Below are 16,645 nucleotides of genomic sequence, written 5' to 3'. Positions count from 1 at the left end.
TTCTGGGAACTACAAGTACAAATAAACTGCCTGCAATGCGATGAAGGAAAGCATCATCCCGCCAAATAGAAACTGGGTAATAAGCCGTTGTAGGACTGAGAGCCGTCATTGTGTCTGTGGAAGAAAATCAGTGATGTTTCCTGGACAAAGTCAAATCTAGCTTTTAATAATTACACTTTTGCAACCACAGGGATCTCTCTACCACAAAACGCCTGTTTTGGGGCCAACTCCAGAAAAGTGTGACTTTGTGAAATTAGTTGCGCGTTAAGGGGTCCGCTGACGAACTTCAGACTTCTCAAAAGGCCACATTTTGTGGCCGAGTGTCACCGTAGGATACAGCGAGAAAGAAGTCTGTGTAACAGATGCCCCTACGTCAGGACAGCCCACTGTGTGCCTTTGATTGAATTAGTTCCCTGATTGAGTTAGACTAATGGTATACACATCTCCACCAGCTGGAAATGGTTAATCCCTGTGCTGTAAGGTGTCGTTTTTAACATCCTCTGAGCTTTTTAGCTGACCCTAAAAACCCCCACACTGACCCTTTACGAAGAGAGATTCATATGCACTATAATACATGCAGAAAATCACATTACCATTGCTCTCATTACGAAAACCATGCGTTCATTGGCACTTCGTGGCGTCCAGGGTTTCGTGCCGTCTGCTTTAGTTCGTTTGATTCCCTCTCTTAAATGTGATCAATAGCAGCCATTGATTGTTGTGGAATTGTTTGGCTGTGCCACATTTCCACATACATTTAATAAGGCCTTTTGCAACACAATGTTACTGGAAAAGAACTTGGTGATGCTATTGGACAGCTCAACAGATGGCGCAGCTTTTATATGGAGATTCTACGAGGTGACGGCAGAGAACACGTCTGAACTCGAGGCCAGGTTAGCGGAATCGTTGAAAGGTACATTCAATCATTTCTGTTTTTGATTTTAAACATTTTCATCAAACTGCTCGAATGGCTAGTCAGCAGATTTGTCAGTAATGAGGACAATTAGTGCCTCAACTGGGGGGTATCTCACGCTCATGTGTTAATTTCTATCGGTGGTGTTTTTAGCACCCATGTGCATCTCTGGGGGTGTAATAATAATTCACATTCACACAGCTGGCAGGATCAGCAATAAGGTGCATACATTTAGCGTGCCGTAAACATGAATTCACCAGAGTTGTGCTGATTCTTGACGCACACGTTTTTATTTATTTTATTCTGGGAGAGAAGGCAACAAGGAGATGACATGTGCAGGTGCCGACGGTGTGAGAAGGATTCAATAGAAGTTTGGGAGTGTGATGTGAGTCTTTGTCAAGGGTACGTTACCATCTGTGCTGCTCTGGTGATGATAAGGCTCAAGTACAAGGTCCTGTGATAGTGGGCTTCTTTTTCCCCTTCATGTGTGCGTGCGTGCATGCGCGTGTGTGCGTGTGCGTTGGGCTGAACAGTCAGACAGAGGAAGACCTCAGCCAAACACAACACCATTTATCTGGCCTTGACTTTTCCAGTCGGATTGCCCCCACTCAAGGAAAGTTGGTCTCCTGCCTGAACAACAAATGTAGAATCAGCTTTACCGCTACCCCTAGTGTAAATGAGAGGGGTCAATGAAAGGTGTAGAGTTTACAAGTATCTAAGCTGTAGGGCCTTCCCGCTTGATGCTTAATGTCTGATTTAGTCTTGCCAATTAAATAAAATAGTTTTGGTTAAAGTGACACAAGTTCTCTCAGAGTGACAGTATATTTGTTACACACTTCATCGTGAGACATGTCGTGCATTATATCTTTTTATTCTTATTTTTGGCAATGTAAACCAAATTTCTATTCAGCATGATACTTGACCTTAACTTTAACCTGAAAGCACACCTGCACCGACATGGTACGCAGTGTCCCACACTGGTTTTCAGCATGAACACAAAAAAGAATGGGTCACATTGAAGTTTGTTGAGGCAACACAGATCACTGGACTCAAACAAAGGGTGTGATTTTTTTTTTTGTTGTTGCCTTCTTTCAGAAGTAGAAATGGAAAGAGAACAAAAGTGAGAAAGATTGCAGGGCAATGTGCCGTCAAGTGTTAAACTGAGTCCAGATGGCTGAGGCGTGGGTTGATATTACTGAAAATGTCAAATTATTATTATTATTATTTTGACACGTTCCATTCACTACCAAATGCTCTTCCTAAATCTTCCTTTTATCCTGACTACAATCTTTAGCACCTGTTGCAAAAAAAACAAAAAAAGAGAAAAGAAGGTTGAAATTACCGTATTTAACTGTAGGAAAGGTATTTATGAGGGTGACCATTGTCTTCTCAACCAGCATGATCTTGAAACACCGTCATAAAATAGAAATAGATGAAGTTGTTAAAAAAAAAAAGTCACGGTTTGGTACATGAATCAGATACGGGTTTTTTGTTTTGGTCTGTACAGATACAGACCAATAGAAAAGTGGTGGTCAGAGGGGTACGGTGGTGCCGGTTCATGGCTACCTCACCTTTTGACAGACTGCCCCGGGTTTAGGCGCCTGTGGCTATGTTGTAGTAGCTTCCCATAATCGGTGAACGCGTGTCTAATAGGGTTAGGGTGAATGAATGAATGTAGTATGGAATGCAAATATTAGATTTTACTTAACTTGTTTTGGCCAGGAAATAATTCACAAAGAAACTGTATGTATGACATAATAGTAGCATGATATGACCAATTGACATTTTCCACTTTAAGCATTAACGAAAACTTGTCTTCTGTGAACTGCTGGTTATAGACGAGCAACTTGGTCTTTACTTGCCCTGGTGCCATTATTCCCAATCATTCTTGCATTAGTTTGGTGTAGTGTTTGAAATAGTGTTTTAATAATTAAACAGTGATATATATGACTTGGCTGAAAGCATTAGATATTTGTACAAGCCTTTCTGGATGAGAGTGACGTATTCTTTGAAAATGACCTCTACCTGTAACGGTTCTGTAAGGATGCATTTGCCGCTACGCACCAATTAATCCAGATCAAACATTTAAGGTAACACATTATCCGTTTCAGCCATTGTTCAACGAAGCTAAAACCTTGACTAATGTTTAAGTTTAGCTATATATGAGCCATAATTCTGAGTTGAACCCCATAAATGCCAAGGAACTCAAAGTTTTGAGTTATTCTTTATTAGTGGGAAATCCTAAAATACTCCTTACTCAACATCCCAAAACAGAGTAATTTGATCCATCTCACTTTTTAAAAGAGCATGTAGCAGGTTATGATAATCCTTTGACCTGGGCAGCCTGACTGCATTTGTCAGGCTTTCTCTCCCACTGTGTCTGCATGCTTTCTCTGGCCAGTTGTGTGTGTGTGTGTGTGTGTGTGTGTGTGTGTGTGTGTGTGTGCGCGCGTGTGTGTGTGTGTGCATGGGTGGGTGTGTGCGTGTGCGCGCGCGTGTGTGTGTTTAGTCTAATTTGAGAGTCGTTGGGTAATTTATTCCAGACGAGGCCAAAGGCTTTGCATGGTGATGAATTAATCCACTGTGCTTTTTCTCCTGCCCGAGAAGACACAGACTGATATTGGTTCTTTTCTTTCCCGCCTTATACAACTTTTTAAAGATCCGCCTTGATTTCATACTTGCATTGTATTCATTCTGCTTTTTGGATTTACTTTTTTAAGGTTAACTCATAAATGTACACTTAAGCTACAGCTGTTCTTAAAGTCCGACTTTTGTAAGTGGGTAGTTTTTTTTTTTGTCACTACCGGAACAGCTTCTCTTCGTGCACACATGCATGTTCAACTTTCTTCGCAGATCTTGTTTTTGCAGTTGCTGAATGGGTCAAATGATGAGCTGTGCTCCTCTGTTTATTGAAGATCTCACCAGTATGAAGTATGCATCAAGTTTTTTTTATGGCACTAACGCCTGGTACTCTTCCGCCGCTGGCGTTTCCAGTCCTACTTGGACCGATTTCTAAAAGGTTAAATACATGAAATAATAATAGGAAAAAAGCTTAACTGGTTGGCTGTAAAGTAGCTGGACGTTGTCTTTATTTATCAGCACCTGTCTAGATTTTCTGTTGAATGTGGCATATTCTTAAAAAAAAGCTATTACCACACTGGCATGTGACCTGGTGCCAAGTAAGGTTAATAATTTTATGTTCAAAAAGTGATCCAGATTTGCAGCAGGTTTGTACATTACTTTTCAAGCTGCTTATAGAAAAATGTAGCCTCTATATTATTTTACACATTCATTCAGTTTTAAAAGCATGCTACATTTACGGTCACTGAGAAATTGCAGTTACTCATTCATGTTCTATTTTGGTGTTACGCTGACTCACAAAAAATATTTGTGAACATTCAAAAGTGAAGTATTATTGGTTCTTTAGTTTCATCTTCTCAAAATCTACATTTATTTTTGTCTTTTGTTATTTTAAAAATTTCCCCATTCTAATCTCTAAACCCTTGTAAATGCTTGATTAAAAATCTGGTCAGATGTGGAGTTCAGGTGGGGCAGTGTGGGTCTGTTGGTTCGGCACCAGATCTTTATCTTCCTGATCGTTGAGGGGATCGTTGGACTTTTGTTGACTGGTGTTTCATGGATCTTGAGGAGGCTTAAATAAAGCTTGGTGGCCTGTCAGGCTTATAGTCGGCTGGGGGGAAACCCTGGTATTTGGTGTTCTCATCTCAGCTGAGATTGGAGTTTACCGATCCTTTTCTCAGATCCGTTTTGTGGTGTTTAAGGTTTAGTTATGGAGAAGAAGGAATCTGACTTAGGAACTTCAAAGCCAGATAGTTGCGTTTTTGTTTTTTTTTTGCAGATAATATGGTTCCATTAGTTTCACCAGGCCATATCTTTCAGCATGCACACCTAACTGTGCAGTGGCTGGGATGAAAGTCAGACCCTTTAACTCTGAGACCATGGGTCTTAACTGCAGAAAGGTAGACTACTCCCTGTAGTTAAAATCTCTTCTTGTCATGTTCTCGGATGATAGTTGGACGAAGTGGACAGACAGATTGGGACCTCCTCTGCAGAAATATGAGCACTGCTGAGGTCTGTTATTGTGAAGAAAGAGCTGAACTAACGTTCTGCCAGTGTTCCAGCTGGGCATGTTTCATTTGGAGGGGACTTTAGGGCAGAACCAGAACACACTGGAGAGGTCATATATCCCTTCTAGCCCCATCAAGCACATTGATGGGGGGCTCCCCATTAATGTGCTTATCTTGGGATAAGAATTTGTTGGTTTGCCTGGTTTTCCTCCTGATCCTGTTAAACCTGCAACCTGATTTTGGATGAAGTAGAGGATAGAAATACACTGAAACATTATGTAGTCTGCCAGTGTTTTGATAAATAAAATGGTCCCCGGCCTTCAAAAGCAATTTATGTTGATAAAGTTCACCTGTTGCTGACCATATGTGCAGCTGCTCCGGTGTGAGCAATTCTGATTATTTTTCAAAAATTGCAAATGTCCACACTTAGCCATTTATTTAAATCGGCTGCAAAGAAGGACTCAACAGTAGTCCTGTGGTACCATAATAACTGACTTCATGTTATACAACTTCATATGATGAGAGTTGTATAATAGTGCTGGTTGCAGTAAAACCATTTTTATCGTAATTTTATTTTATCGTTCTAAGACATGATGGATTCATTTTACAAGGATATGGCCAACTTTCACTTCACTGTTATGAAAATAAACTCTGCAAATTGCTTGAGTAAACATGTCTTTTGAAAACATGTCCATTGTAACTGGCTTCATTTGAACAAGTGTCTCTGTATTTTCTTTCTCCTTTAGAGTGACTGCAAGGGCAATAAGTGGGGCGGAAAAGGGGTAATTTTTTCTGCCATGTCATCTATCTCCACTGGCACATGAGCAGAAGGAGTTGAGAGGAAGCAAGATGGGGCCCTGGGAGTGCCCACACTCCACTGATTGATGTAAAGGAGCTTATCTTGCTTGTTTGTACATGAGACGTCCAAGAGTTCACAGTTGAATGTTTCACGCTAGCATTAATACATTTTCTTTCCCAGAGCCCGGTCTACTCGATAGGCTGTCTCCATTGACGGAGCGAGTCGTCTTCGTATAACATAAGTGCCTTTTGTCACCCTGAGTCTAGATAAAGTGGGTCTCTTTATCTCAAAGCCCATGTTCGCTTGTTGGGTACCAACTAGTTGAATGTACTTACAAAACAGACCCTCCCATTGTTTCCTGAACGGGTCTTAACAAATATTGCCTCATTCAAAGCTTCTGCTCCCCCCTCCAGGTTAAGAATTTAGTATCATAAGGTCAGCATGTGATAGATTCATGAGATTACTGAAATGGTATTCTTCCAAAACAAGACACTCAAAGTGTTTACTTTGTACCAGCACTATCTGATCGAGCTCACAGGATCAGCCACAGCATTAAAACCAAACAGGTTACACAGTGTACGGCTACTAAAGAACCCTAAGACAGTTTGAATCAGGGAGGGAGTCCTGTGTTTAAGCATTGTCAGATCAACATCATCGTAAGATAATCGTCACAATGGAACTTTTTGGATTTTCTTGGAGTCACTGGACTGACTAAAAATATTTGATTTCTTTCAGTGTACATATATACATATATATAAACAGCTGATAGATGTAGAATATTTTAATGTTGCCTAATGTTTGGGGATTTTTCTCATTTTACATTAAAATAAGTCCCTGTATTTGATTCGCACAAGCTCAGTCGCCAATTCACCTCCTCTTGTATTTTGGTTAAATAAGAAAACCAACAAAGCTGATTTGTGTATTTCAGGCAAAGTATTCCCTTCTTCTATCCAAATCGCACAAAACCAAATATGCAAATTAGACAATGACGTCATCTAGCAACTTTAACCAATAAGCTACTTGCCTTGGTGAGGACTTGGCAACAGTGAAGCAGGTCAGGAGAATTTTTTCTGAACAATGGATATTCGAAAGATTTTCAAGAAAGTAAGTATTAATCATCACTGCTGGCGCAACAATACGTTAGTTTCAGTCCCCAGCAAACGGCATAAAGGCCCGTGTCGTAAACGAGCCAGTTCCCGGTTTGACAAATAAAAGTTTACACTCTCCGTCCGAGAGAAAGTTAGTTCCCGCTCTAAAAGATTCTTGCTACTTCGCCAACTGCTACTTCATGTATTTCCCTCCCCCCGCCCCCCACTGTGCACATGCGTGCTTCCACACCCTGAAACGGGACCTGAGCTCATTTCAGGGTTCCCCCCCTCCCCATCCTGTTCAATATGGATTCGCCCTTCTTTCATTTGGCAGTTAAATGTTGCGTTCAGTGTAGAACAGGTGGTATTTGTTCCGTATTTGGTATATGGTCAATAGACGATGGAAAACCCCCCAAAACGCATTGAATATTAAAGCCGACAAAATTGTCGTGGCGGGACGTAGGAAGGGTCCACGGGCCGACACGGACCGGTGCCGCGTGGTTTCGGTTGCCTAGTGACCGACGTGACGCAGCCGAATTGAGCTGCCCTTCGTGGCGACGTTTTTAATGGCCACCCCATTAAAAACACTAACGCGTCTTTGGAAGCGAAAACTCTTGTAAAGATACAGACGTAGGAGGGACGATGGGCTGAACAGTGTCTGTGAGGTAGGAATACGAGGCATTAAAACGAACGACAAAACATAATTTAAAGAACATGTCACGCGAATAGATTGAAAATAAAGAGATGAATATTACGAAAGAAAAAATGTTTCTTGTTCAAATGTTTACAGTTTCTAGATCAGAGATGCGATTGGGCTTTCTGTGTTAATAATAACAATAACGACTTGACCATCCCTACTGACCTGTAGGAGTCAGGAGAGAAGAAATCAAAGAGGGAGTCAGCACAAAAGGAAGTAGAGGAGAGTCCAGAAACCACATCTGGAAAGGTGAGTGTAAGTCTGGAAGTCTATTGCTGGGATAGGGTTAGACTAGCCTCCAAGTACCTGATGGCAGGTGGTATGGTCTAAATATAGTGACAATACTCACTTAAGTTGCTTAAAGAATTAGTTTGGGTTTTTTAAAACCAATACATTATTTGCCCTTGAGTTTTAATACTGTTAAAAAGAAACGATATCAAAATAAATATAATAGAATTGCCATTGTCGTATGGACAACAAAATAAAAAAAAAAGTGCCATTATTTTCTCAGTGAAATAGCTAAAATATGCTTAAAAAACCTGAATACATTCATGTCAGGCATTGTTTTTGACTGCATTAAGTCTGTTGTGTTTTTTGTTTGGTTGTTGTTTTTTTGCTGTTGAGGCTTGAAACAATTACAAAAACAATTTGATCAGCAAAAAAAAAAAAAAATTAAACCTACTCTTCAGCATTCAGTGTAGGGTTTTTCTTTCTCTCTTCAAATCTAAAGAAATTTTAATAACTAGGACTTCACCTGTAAAAACTGTACAACTGATAAGCAGGCACCTCTGCTACCAATATTAGCTTCCTTTTACTTCTCTTTCATGTAGATGCTACTAAAAACAGAGTGAAATCCACTTGAATATTTGAAGAAAATCCACATCTATTGGATTGAATTCACATAATAAATTCCAGTGATGGTATTCCGCATTTCTGAGCAAATGGGCTCCTCGCTTAGTTTTTGAGAACAGACAGCAGCTGATTGGCTCCAACATCATCCGCTTCGCATACAATAACTCATTGTTAGTGCTTTTCATTTATGCAGCGCTCGTAAGAATCATACAAAGCAATGTTCTTCATACACTTAAGGTCATAAATTTTATTGTAGAAAGAACAAACGTTTTCACTCACACCTCAGATCAGGTTTTGGCCTCGTAGCTAAACAATAAGTGCGTTCAGACCAGTTTCTCTTCTTTCAAAACAAGTTTGTCTTCTTTCTCACATTTTCCGACTTGTTCGTTTTGACTCCTGCTTCAGTTAAGCGCGTAACTAAAACAGCATTGAGATTCTTGACCGTAAACAGAACTGTAGTTACCCAGCACATTTCACCACAATATCCAAACAGATATGCCAGAAGACATGTCCAAAGCATAACACATCCCCGTAACTTGATCGAGAAAGTCTGTTGGAAGGGCGATCCAGGCGAGCAGCAAACATTTTAGTGGAAACTAAGAGACGACTACATGCCCCATTAAGAATGATGACATGGAAGGGAGATGCAATGAAAGACAGAAGACTGCTTTTATGCGTTTGTTACAGTGTTGAAGTCTGAAGCATTCCTGCCTGACTATGAGAAGCACCTGTTGCACCAGACGGATTACATTCCTCACAGGTCACTCATTTGGACTGTATGCAGTTCAGCCAGTAAAGCTGCTTGTAGCCATATGAAATATATCTTTGCATATTTTCCTCACCTTTGTTCAGATTTATCGACATCTGTTGGCAATTACGTTCCCACAACCGCAGCTGTGTCCCGTCGTTTCTCTTCTAAATAAATACATTCAAAGAAACAAAACATGAATTGAAGGATCTTTGCATCCGTTTTGAGTTTTTACCCCCCCCCAAAAGCTGTTTTATATTTGTAATTATTTAGACCTTGTATTGTGTCCAGGCAATAAGCAATCAGTAAATCAATTAATTGCATAATTAAAACAAGCTCAGTAATTTGCAGTAGAATGATTCATAGTTTTTCTCTTTTCTCTCTCTAAGGAAAACTAGATGTCAAAAGTTGTCAGTGTGGTTCTTGGTCTTGTTCTTTTATTTAGTTTTGATATTTAAATGTCTTCCAGTTCCAGTGTTCAACATTCATCAGAATTTAAAGTTATTGATTTTTGAGAGTGTGTTCTCACCTTTATAATACTTTAAAATGGCCTCAAAAGAACAATATTATTGTTTATAGCAATAACTCTTGGGACAATTTCTCGTATGGCAGACTTTATCGTTATGTGTATTTGATTAAATGTTAAGGTAGCAGTGAGGACACAATTGTAATGATGCTCTGACTGTAAGCAAATAACTTCAGCAGATTTACTCACTGTCGGAAGAGCTAAAGTAAATTTGTTTTTAATGCATCATATTATTATTTTTTTCTTTTTTTACATTACTTGGCTTCACACACCTTGAACTTTTCCACACTAAAAATCTTAAAGTTTTTGTTTCAGTTGATGTGATAGCCCAACATGAAATGATGTATAATTATTTAATTATTATATAATTATTTATTGAAAATGATACATGATTCTAACTTCATTTAGCCCATCATCTCACTTTGAAAATAGCATGGCTCAACTGTAAACTTACCAAGACTTGGCCGTCTGCCTGAACTGACCGACTGAGCAACGGGAGCGTTAATCAGAGAAGTAGCCATGGTAACTCTGACGGACTGCAGAGGTCCAAAGCGCCGGTTCGAGATTGACAGGACAAGCATCAGTCATGTGCTCTGCAAAGCTGCCGTTTTCTTTTTGAAGCGCGGCAAAAAGAAAACCATTTTTAAAAATAACACACAACTAGCATTGTCTTATAATGGCCCAGTCAAAGTCCAGACCTAAATTCAATTGCAAATTTCTGATACAACTTAGAAACTGCTGTTCACTAACAATTGACACCTAATCCAACTGCGCCTGCGTGGTTAAGGAGACTGCAAAAAATAAACCTGTCGGCAATACTGGTTACCACAGATCCCCAAGTCATTTAATTGCAGGGAACATTGATTCTGCAAGCTGTTGACTCCAGTCAACTTGATACTTATGCCACACTTTTCCTCCCAGTCCATAAACATGATTTTTGGTTTGACTGGTGTGTGCTCCTGATTGAGATAGTCACTGGCCTCTCTGCAACCTTGCAAGGATAAACGGTATAGTGGGTGGGATGGATGGATGGATGGATGGATGGATGGATGGATGGATTTAGTGTTGGTCTGTAATGTAAAATTCCAATAACTGCTCAGCATTACGGTTTGCGCTTTAACATAACTAAATGTGAAGAAGTTCAAAATGTATCCTTCAGGCAAGTATTGCCATCTTCAGACTTGAGAGGCTGGTATCTAGTTAATAAGCCGTGCTATTTGTGTGACCAGAGGATCTACGCTTGGCTTTGTTAACTTTTGATTTGGCTTGTTTAAGAAACTTTGAGAAAGATTGACGGCGCACTTGGTAACGCTACTCGTTCTGACCGTAGAAAGTTCTGCTTTGGCTCCGGCGTCTTAATCAAAGTATTATAAACCACAGGCAGTGTAAGATTTAGATTTTTATTTTCGTTTTACGGCTCATGAAACGATTAATTTGGACTCCAGAAATAGGCCCGGGGCGTGTAGAGATTATCAGTTGTCAAAAGTTGATTTATCTGGAATTCAGAGAAGGTGATGCAGTGTGAATTACAACCTGAATGAGGAAGCATTGCACATGCAAAACAAATATAAAACATCAGGCAACGTTGTAAATCTTGACATCCCCTCTTAGCAATAAACATGAAGTGAAGATTAACAAATATTTGTTCATCAATATGGCTTGCCGTTCACATTGTGACAGTCTTTTTTGTATTTCTCTCAAATAGTATGTATGGATTTTCTGAAAAGGGTCGCCCTCATGGTACTTGAAGTGTAATTAGTTCACACTTATCATGTCTGTCTTATATTTGGCCATTTGGATGGCCTCTAACATGCTTTTGGAAACTACAGTTGGTGTTTCAGAAGTAGAAGCTTAGACAAGGTAATACTGGTGGGAAAAAAAGAGGGGAAAGGAAAATGTAGTTTCATCACAACTGACATTACCATCTCCGTATTCAGCGTTTTAATATAAACCAGTTTGTTTTTAATCAGATTTCAATCAAATTTGTTTTACTTTGTTACAAGCTCAAACAAAACAGGGATATAAAATCCTAAAACAGACATTTTATTCCTCCAAACTATGTAATAGATAACTGAATACATGTATCCAGAAAGAACTCCTTTCAATTTCATTATTTAGCTTTTCCAATAACGCCTCCATTAATTGTATTGAAGTTGAGTTGTGTTTAAATTGGACTGGGTGATCATTTGGTTTCATAAAAAAATCTAAATATTTTTATTGGAAAATAGAATCTTTTTTAAAGCTTCATGGTCATGTGGGTTTGTGTATGCACAAAGTTACTGAGCCAACTCTGCCGTGCAGTCACACTCAGACTTGCATTTGTCTGAGTGTGTGTATCAAGTATGGTTGGTGTGCCAAGCTGCAGCTCCTGTCCCTCACTAATCCCTCTTGCAACAGTGACATCAGTGCTCCTGTTTTAGCTGGGAGGGGCAGGCGGGTGGGGGTCTGTTGATTATCTAAAGCACCCACCCCCCCGACAGAAGATCCACTTGTGATATTTGATAAAAACAAATGAGTTGTGGCCAGAACGCAGATCCACGGCAGAGTCGCAGCGAGTCGGATGGTCACGTATTCTGGTCCTGTTTGGCGGAACGGCGTTGAAGTTGCTTTGTTTACATAACTTTTCCTCTAAGAACAGCAGATTTGTTAACCTTTTTTTTTTTTTGTCCTGCATGGTCTCCTCTTTCCTTGACATACTCGAGAAGGAGGAGTTGACCGCAACTGAAGGTTAAGATTACTGTCATGTCACTGGAACAAGCGTCGCTCCACTTAGATTTCACTGCCTTCTTTAGCTTGTCCCTTTGCTTGAGTGGCCTTTGACCTTACCTGGATGGATTTAATGGAGGAAGTGCCTTGAAAGAAACCCACACCAGATTTATGTGAATGTGGCTCTCTGTGTAAGTGACGCACTGGTGGGAGAGACAGGAAGATCTGGAACAATATCAGGGAATCTGGACACTGGGAAAGGTTTTCCTTTGGTTTGTTCTTATCAAATGAAGGCCTAAGTCAAAGTGAAAAGAAGTGCGAATAAAAGTGAAAGTGAAACAGCTGAAGGAGAGAACTGCAGTGAAGGAAGGAGCAGAGTTTTGGTATGGGGTTGCCCTAGATAGCTTAGGATTGTCTGGGTCTTATGGGGATTTCTGTGTAATCTGGATAAGGACAAAAATACCTTGAAGGTGAAAGTGCTCTGCTTTCTTTGAGATCTATCCCTTGTGTCTGATTAATTTAGACTGATTGGTGGGGGCTGGAATGAGAAGCGTCTCCACCATCAGTTTTACTCTCTTTACATTCAGTTTATTCTCCATGATTCTTTTAAATACACTTCTGTATTTTGCCTGCATTGTGTGAAACATTTAGGCTAAAATCTACAAAATAAGGGAAAAGGTACATTTAAAAAAATAGAGATAACATTGCAGAGTAAAGTTTCATGCATAGGTATTTAGAAACTGAATTAAAATTTTTGAGGTTTTGTGAGTGTAAAGGGTATAATTATTATTTTGCTAATTGCTAATTGTGCAGTCTTCCCCAGGGAGAACAAAGATACTGTTTTCCCACACATACCTAGTGGTGGAAACATTTCAAGTGACTCTTGTAATATAGCTTATTCCATAATTTATTTACGGCTATGTAGAAAAACAAATAGTTTTTGCTAATCCACATATTCTACATTAGTAGATGGTATTTTAAATATATATATGCTTAATGAAACATACAAACTATCTTTACATTTTGAGCTTCCATCTCATTGATACTCCATTGTATACATTTTTTAGATTTTATTTTTTTTTTTTTGACGATTTTTGGAATGTGTTGAATATGCATCAACAGGCATTACTTCTATAAATATGCTACCCTGGATAAATGCTGGTTTCAAGCAAATTTGTGACAATTGTTTCTATGTCTCCCACAACCTCTAAATGTGTGAGAATCCTTGGTCAAGAGGCTATTCACAGAAATTGCTCTGAGACAATCTGTTTGAATTCGTTGTTCATTAAGCACAAATGGATTGACGGTGTGACCTCTACCTGCCCTTTAATACGTTGACCTACCTTTGATCTGGCCTTTCAGGCACAACCATGTGTTAGCCAGTCAAACGGACAAGCTGAGACAAATTTGAAAGACTAAACGGTTGAAAAATTGAGAAATTTCCAGGAAAATTAAAATCTAAAAATTAAATTAATCTCAAAACACTTTACAAGACAAACATGTCCAAATCATATTCAGTTCAAATGAATCCCATTCAGTTCATACCGTTGTCCAAAAGTGTCCCAGGCAAACACTTGATCGGTGAGCCACGTATTTATTTCAAAATACTGCGTAAATGGGAGGAAAATAAAACTTATAGAGACTTTTTAGGGTCAATAATCCTGCTGCCATTAGCTCTAACTTACATTTTGATGTAGACGCACAAAAAGTATAAGCATAGATGCCCACACCTGCAGTGGTCAGTTACCTAGGCTCCCTTTTGGGCTCCATGTTGCTCTGACATTGATGCATAACCCAAATATCCCTCTGACTACATTGCCTGTATAGAGTGCAAACCATTAAGTGAAGCAAATTGATTTGAAATGTGAACTGGTTGTCTGTGAACTTCGAGGCCTTCCCTCAAGGCCAAGCTTTCTTCATGCTGTCACCCAACTTGGCCTGGGCTCTCGGCTCCTCGGGACCTGTTGGTGGACTTTATCGGTGCTGGCTGTCGGGCTGAGGCCCTTACTGGTAACTGCATTTTAATGGATTATTCTCAGTGGTGGTGGTAATTCCAGTTCACCAGCAGTGCAGCAAAATCCCTGTTTATGGCAAGCATGGTAGCTTCTTACGGTGTTGGAGAGATCTCTAGATATCTGCAATAATGAATAGAAAGGAAAAGGCAGCAAAACTTTACACACTTATAAACCTAAATCTGTACACACAGATTCAGTGTTGTAAGACTGGCAGAGTGAATTCCACACACAACAGGCCAACACAGAGCGTGAGTGTTGGTGAGTGACACACACAAGGCTTACCGCAGCCGACGTCAGCCACCACCAATGAAATAGTGACGACCGCTCGGCAGGGAACAACCGCTCAGCTGACCCTCGGCATCAAGCTCGCATTGTTTTGAACCGTTTCAGCTGGAAGGTTAGTTGTAAAAACGACTACACGTAAAACTTAGCAGCCAGCTGCCACTCAAGTGTGTAATCGGCTGTTTTGCAAACAGCTGGCGCTCTCGGATGCTCCAGCAGTTTAAGCATGTGAACACAGGAAATGCTGACGAATTATGATAGAAATGTCCTAGAGAGACAAAAACACAGTTTTGATTCAAATACAAACTAATCTGTCTCAGATAAATAATAATAAAAAAAACTTAAAAACCCAAATCTCACACTTTAAGAGTAGACAGCCGTATGTTGAACATCTTTGTTATCCAGGCTCGTCACGTGACCTGGAGAAATTCCACCTACTTTCTTTGGTGACAATCAGACACACAAATGCGTCACGTTGGACATGCATGTTTGCAGGCAGAACAATGGGGCATTATCTGCTCAGGGAAAACTCAGCTGAAACACATGTAGTCGTGATTTGAATGATTCAAATCCTCATAAGAATGGGCGGTCCAAATGGAATTCTTTTGAGACATTAAAGTAGCGACAAATATGTCGAAACTTTCTTCCAGCCAGTACTGAAAGATTTTATTTTCTTTCTTTCTTTTTTTTTTCATTGAAAGGATTGTTGTTTTTGACCTCAGGTGTTGGAATTTTTTGTTCTGTAACTGTGACTAAATGTAAAAAAATAAACAAACAACTCCCCAAAAGGTTCTATTATATTTAGTGTGCAGCTCTCAATCAAATAAAAACCAGTGAGAAATTGGGACAGGTCACCAAGGACGGGGGAACAGCCTTTTTTTTTTTTTTTTGAAAATTCTGTATTTTTAAACCATGGACATCATTTGGGACCGATTTCCAGGACAAGTTCAGTCTCCTGTGGCCTTTCTGTTTGTGTGTGTGCGTGCATGCATGTGTGCGTGCGTGGGTGTGTGTGCGTGCGTGGGTGTGTGTGCACATGCAATGTTTTCTGCTCGTCAGGTCGGACAGGTTTGTCTGCCATTGGAATAAGGATCAGTGCGTTTTCTGCTTGTGCTGCATGATGAAAAGTATGTGCACGACTGCACAATCTGAATACTTTGTGTTCTAGATAAGTTGAGTAAGGGAGACTTTAAAATGTCATAAAACGTGAAGCAAACAACATTTAAAGAAAGCGATTGAATCAGAATTTTTGAAATATTTTTGAGATGATTTTGCAGATCCACCAAGCTGACTTCTGGCCTGCTGTCACCGATTATAGCCTGGTTTTCTTGGAGAAACATTCAAAATGTTTTCATATGTTCTGGATGAATTAAAAAATTGAACTGTCCTCACCAAGCAATGTTTACAGTAAAATAAAACTGGGATTTTCCACAAAACCTGATCAGGTTGCAGAGCTGTCTCTTTCTGCATGATTTGAAAGATCCTACAATAAAATACTCTCAAGGTGTGGGACAGTGTCATATATCTAGTCACAAAATGGAAAATAATTAGAGGATACTTCCCTTTAAAAGATTTTAGTCTTCTAACGTTTTTTTTCTCAACTCAAAATATCAAAAGCACACCATTTCACAATATCTAAATTTTGCTCGTGCAACACCGATCCACATCTCCCTCTGTTTAGAAAAAATAGATCCATGGTGCTTGGAGTTAGCATGGCCTGCTAGCCCTTTGCTTTCAATTCAATAAAAAAAAGATGTTATTTCTGAGTTTCCAACTGGCCAGTAACAAGTCGAACAAACCAATCTGAAAATTGCATTTATGTACAAAATTTACTTGGAAGAATTTTCTAAGGAAAATTTTGTGCCATACAAATAAAGCTGGTATGGTGGCAGTTATTTCATGGCCAAGCTTACATGTCACCCTTTTAAGTAACT

At 39.6% G+C, this 16,645-nt stretch overlaps 1 protein-coding gene across 4 annotated transcripts in view; it reads left to right on the top strand.

Moving 5' to 3' along the window:
- pde8a (phosphodiesterase 8A) overlaps nt 1-16,645 on the top strand; it is a 54,047-nt gene that overhangs the window by 2,710 nt on the left and 34,692 nt on the right. Inside the window, exons 1-2 of one of the 4 annotated variants that reach the window (XM_055044854.1) lie at nt 6,827-6,901; nt 7,754-7,831. The exons of 1 other annotated variant lie outside the window; for it this stretch is intronic. In XM_055044854.1, coding sequence (XP_054900829.1) covers nt 6,875-6,901; nt 7,754-7,831 — 105 coding nt within the window. In that variant the 5' untranslated portion in view covers nt 6,827-6,874. Of the gene's footprint in view, nt 1-6,826; nt 6,902-7,401; nt 7,551-7,753; nt 7,832-16,645 lie in introns of those variants that run through there. 2 more of the 4 variants (XM_055044855.1, XM_055044856.1) reach the window with 2 other exon arrangements.

The sequence above is a fragment of the Poeciliopsis prolifica genome, unplaced genomic scaffold, assembly GCF_027474105.1.
Source record: "Poeciliopsis prolifica strain line A6 unplaced genomic scaffold, Auburn_PproV2 SCAFFOLD021, whole genome shotgun sequence".
NCBI lineage: Eukaryota > Metazoa > Chordata > Actinopteri > Cyprinodontiformes > Poeciliidae > Poeciliopsis > Poeciliopsis prolifica.
Note: the sequence above shows the minus strand (reverse complement) of the source record. Positions and strands in the feature narration are given on the sequence as shown.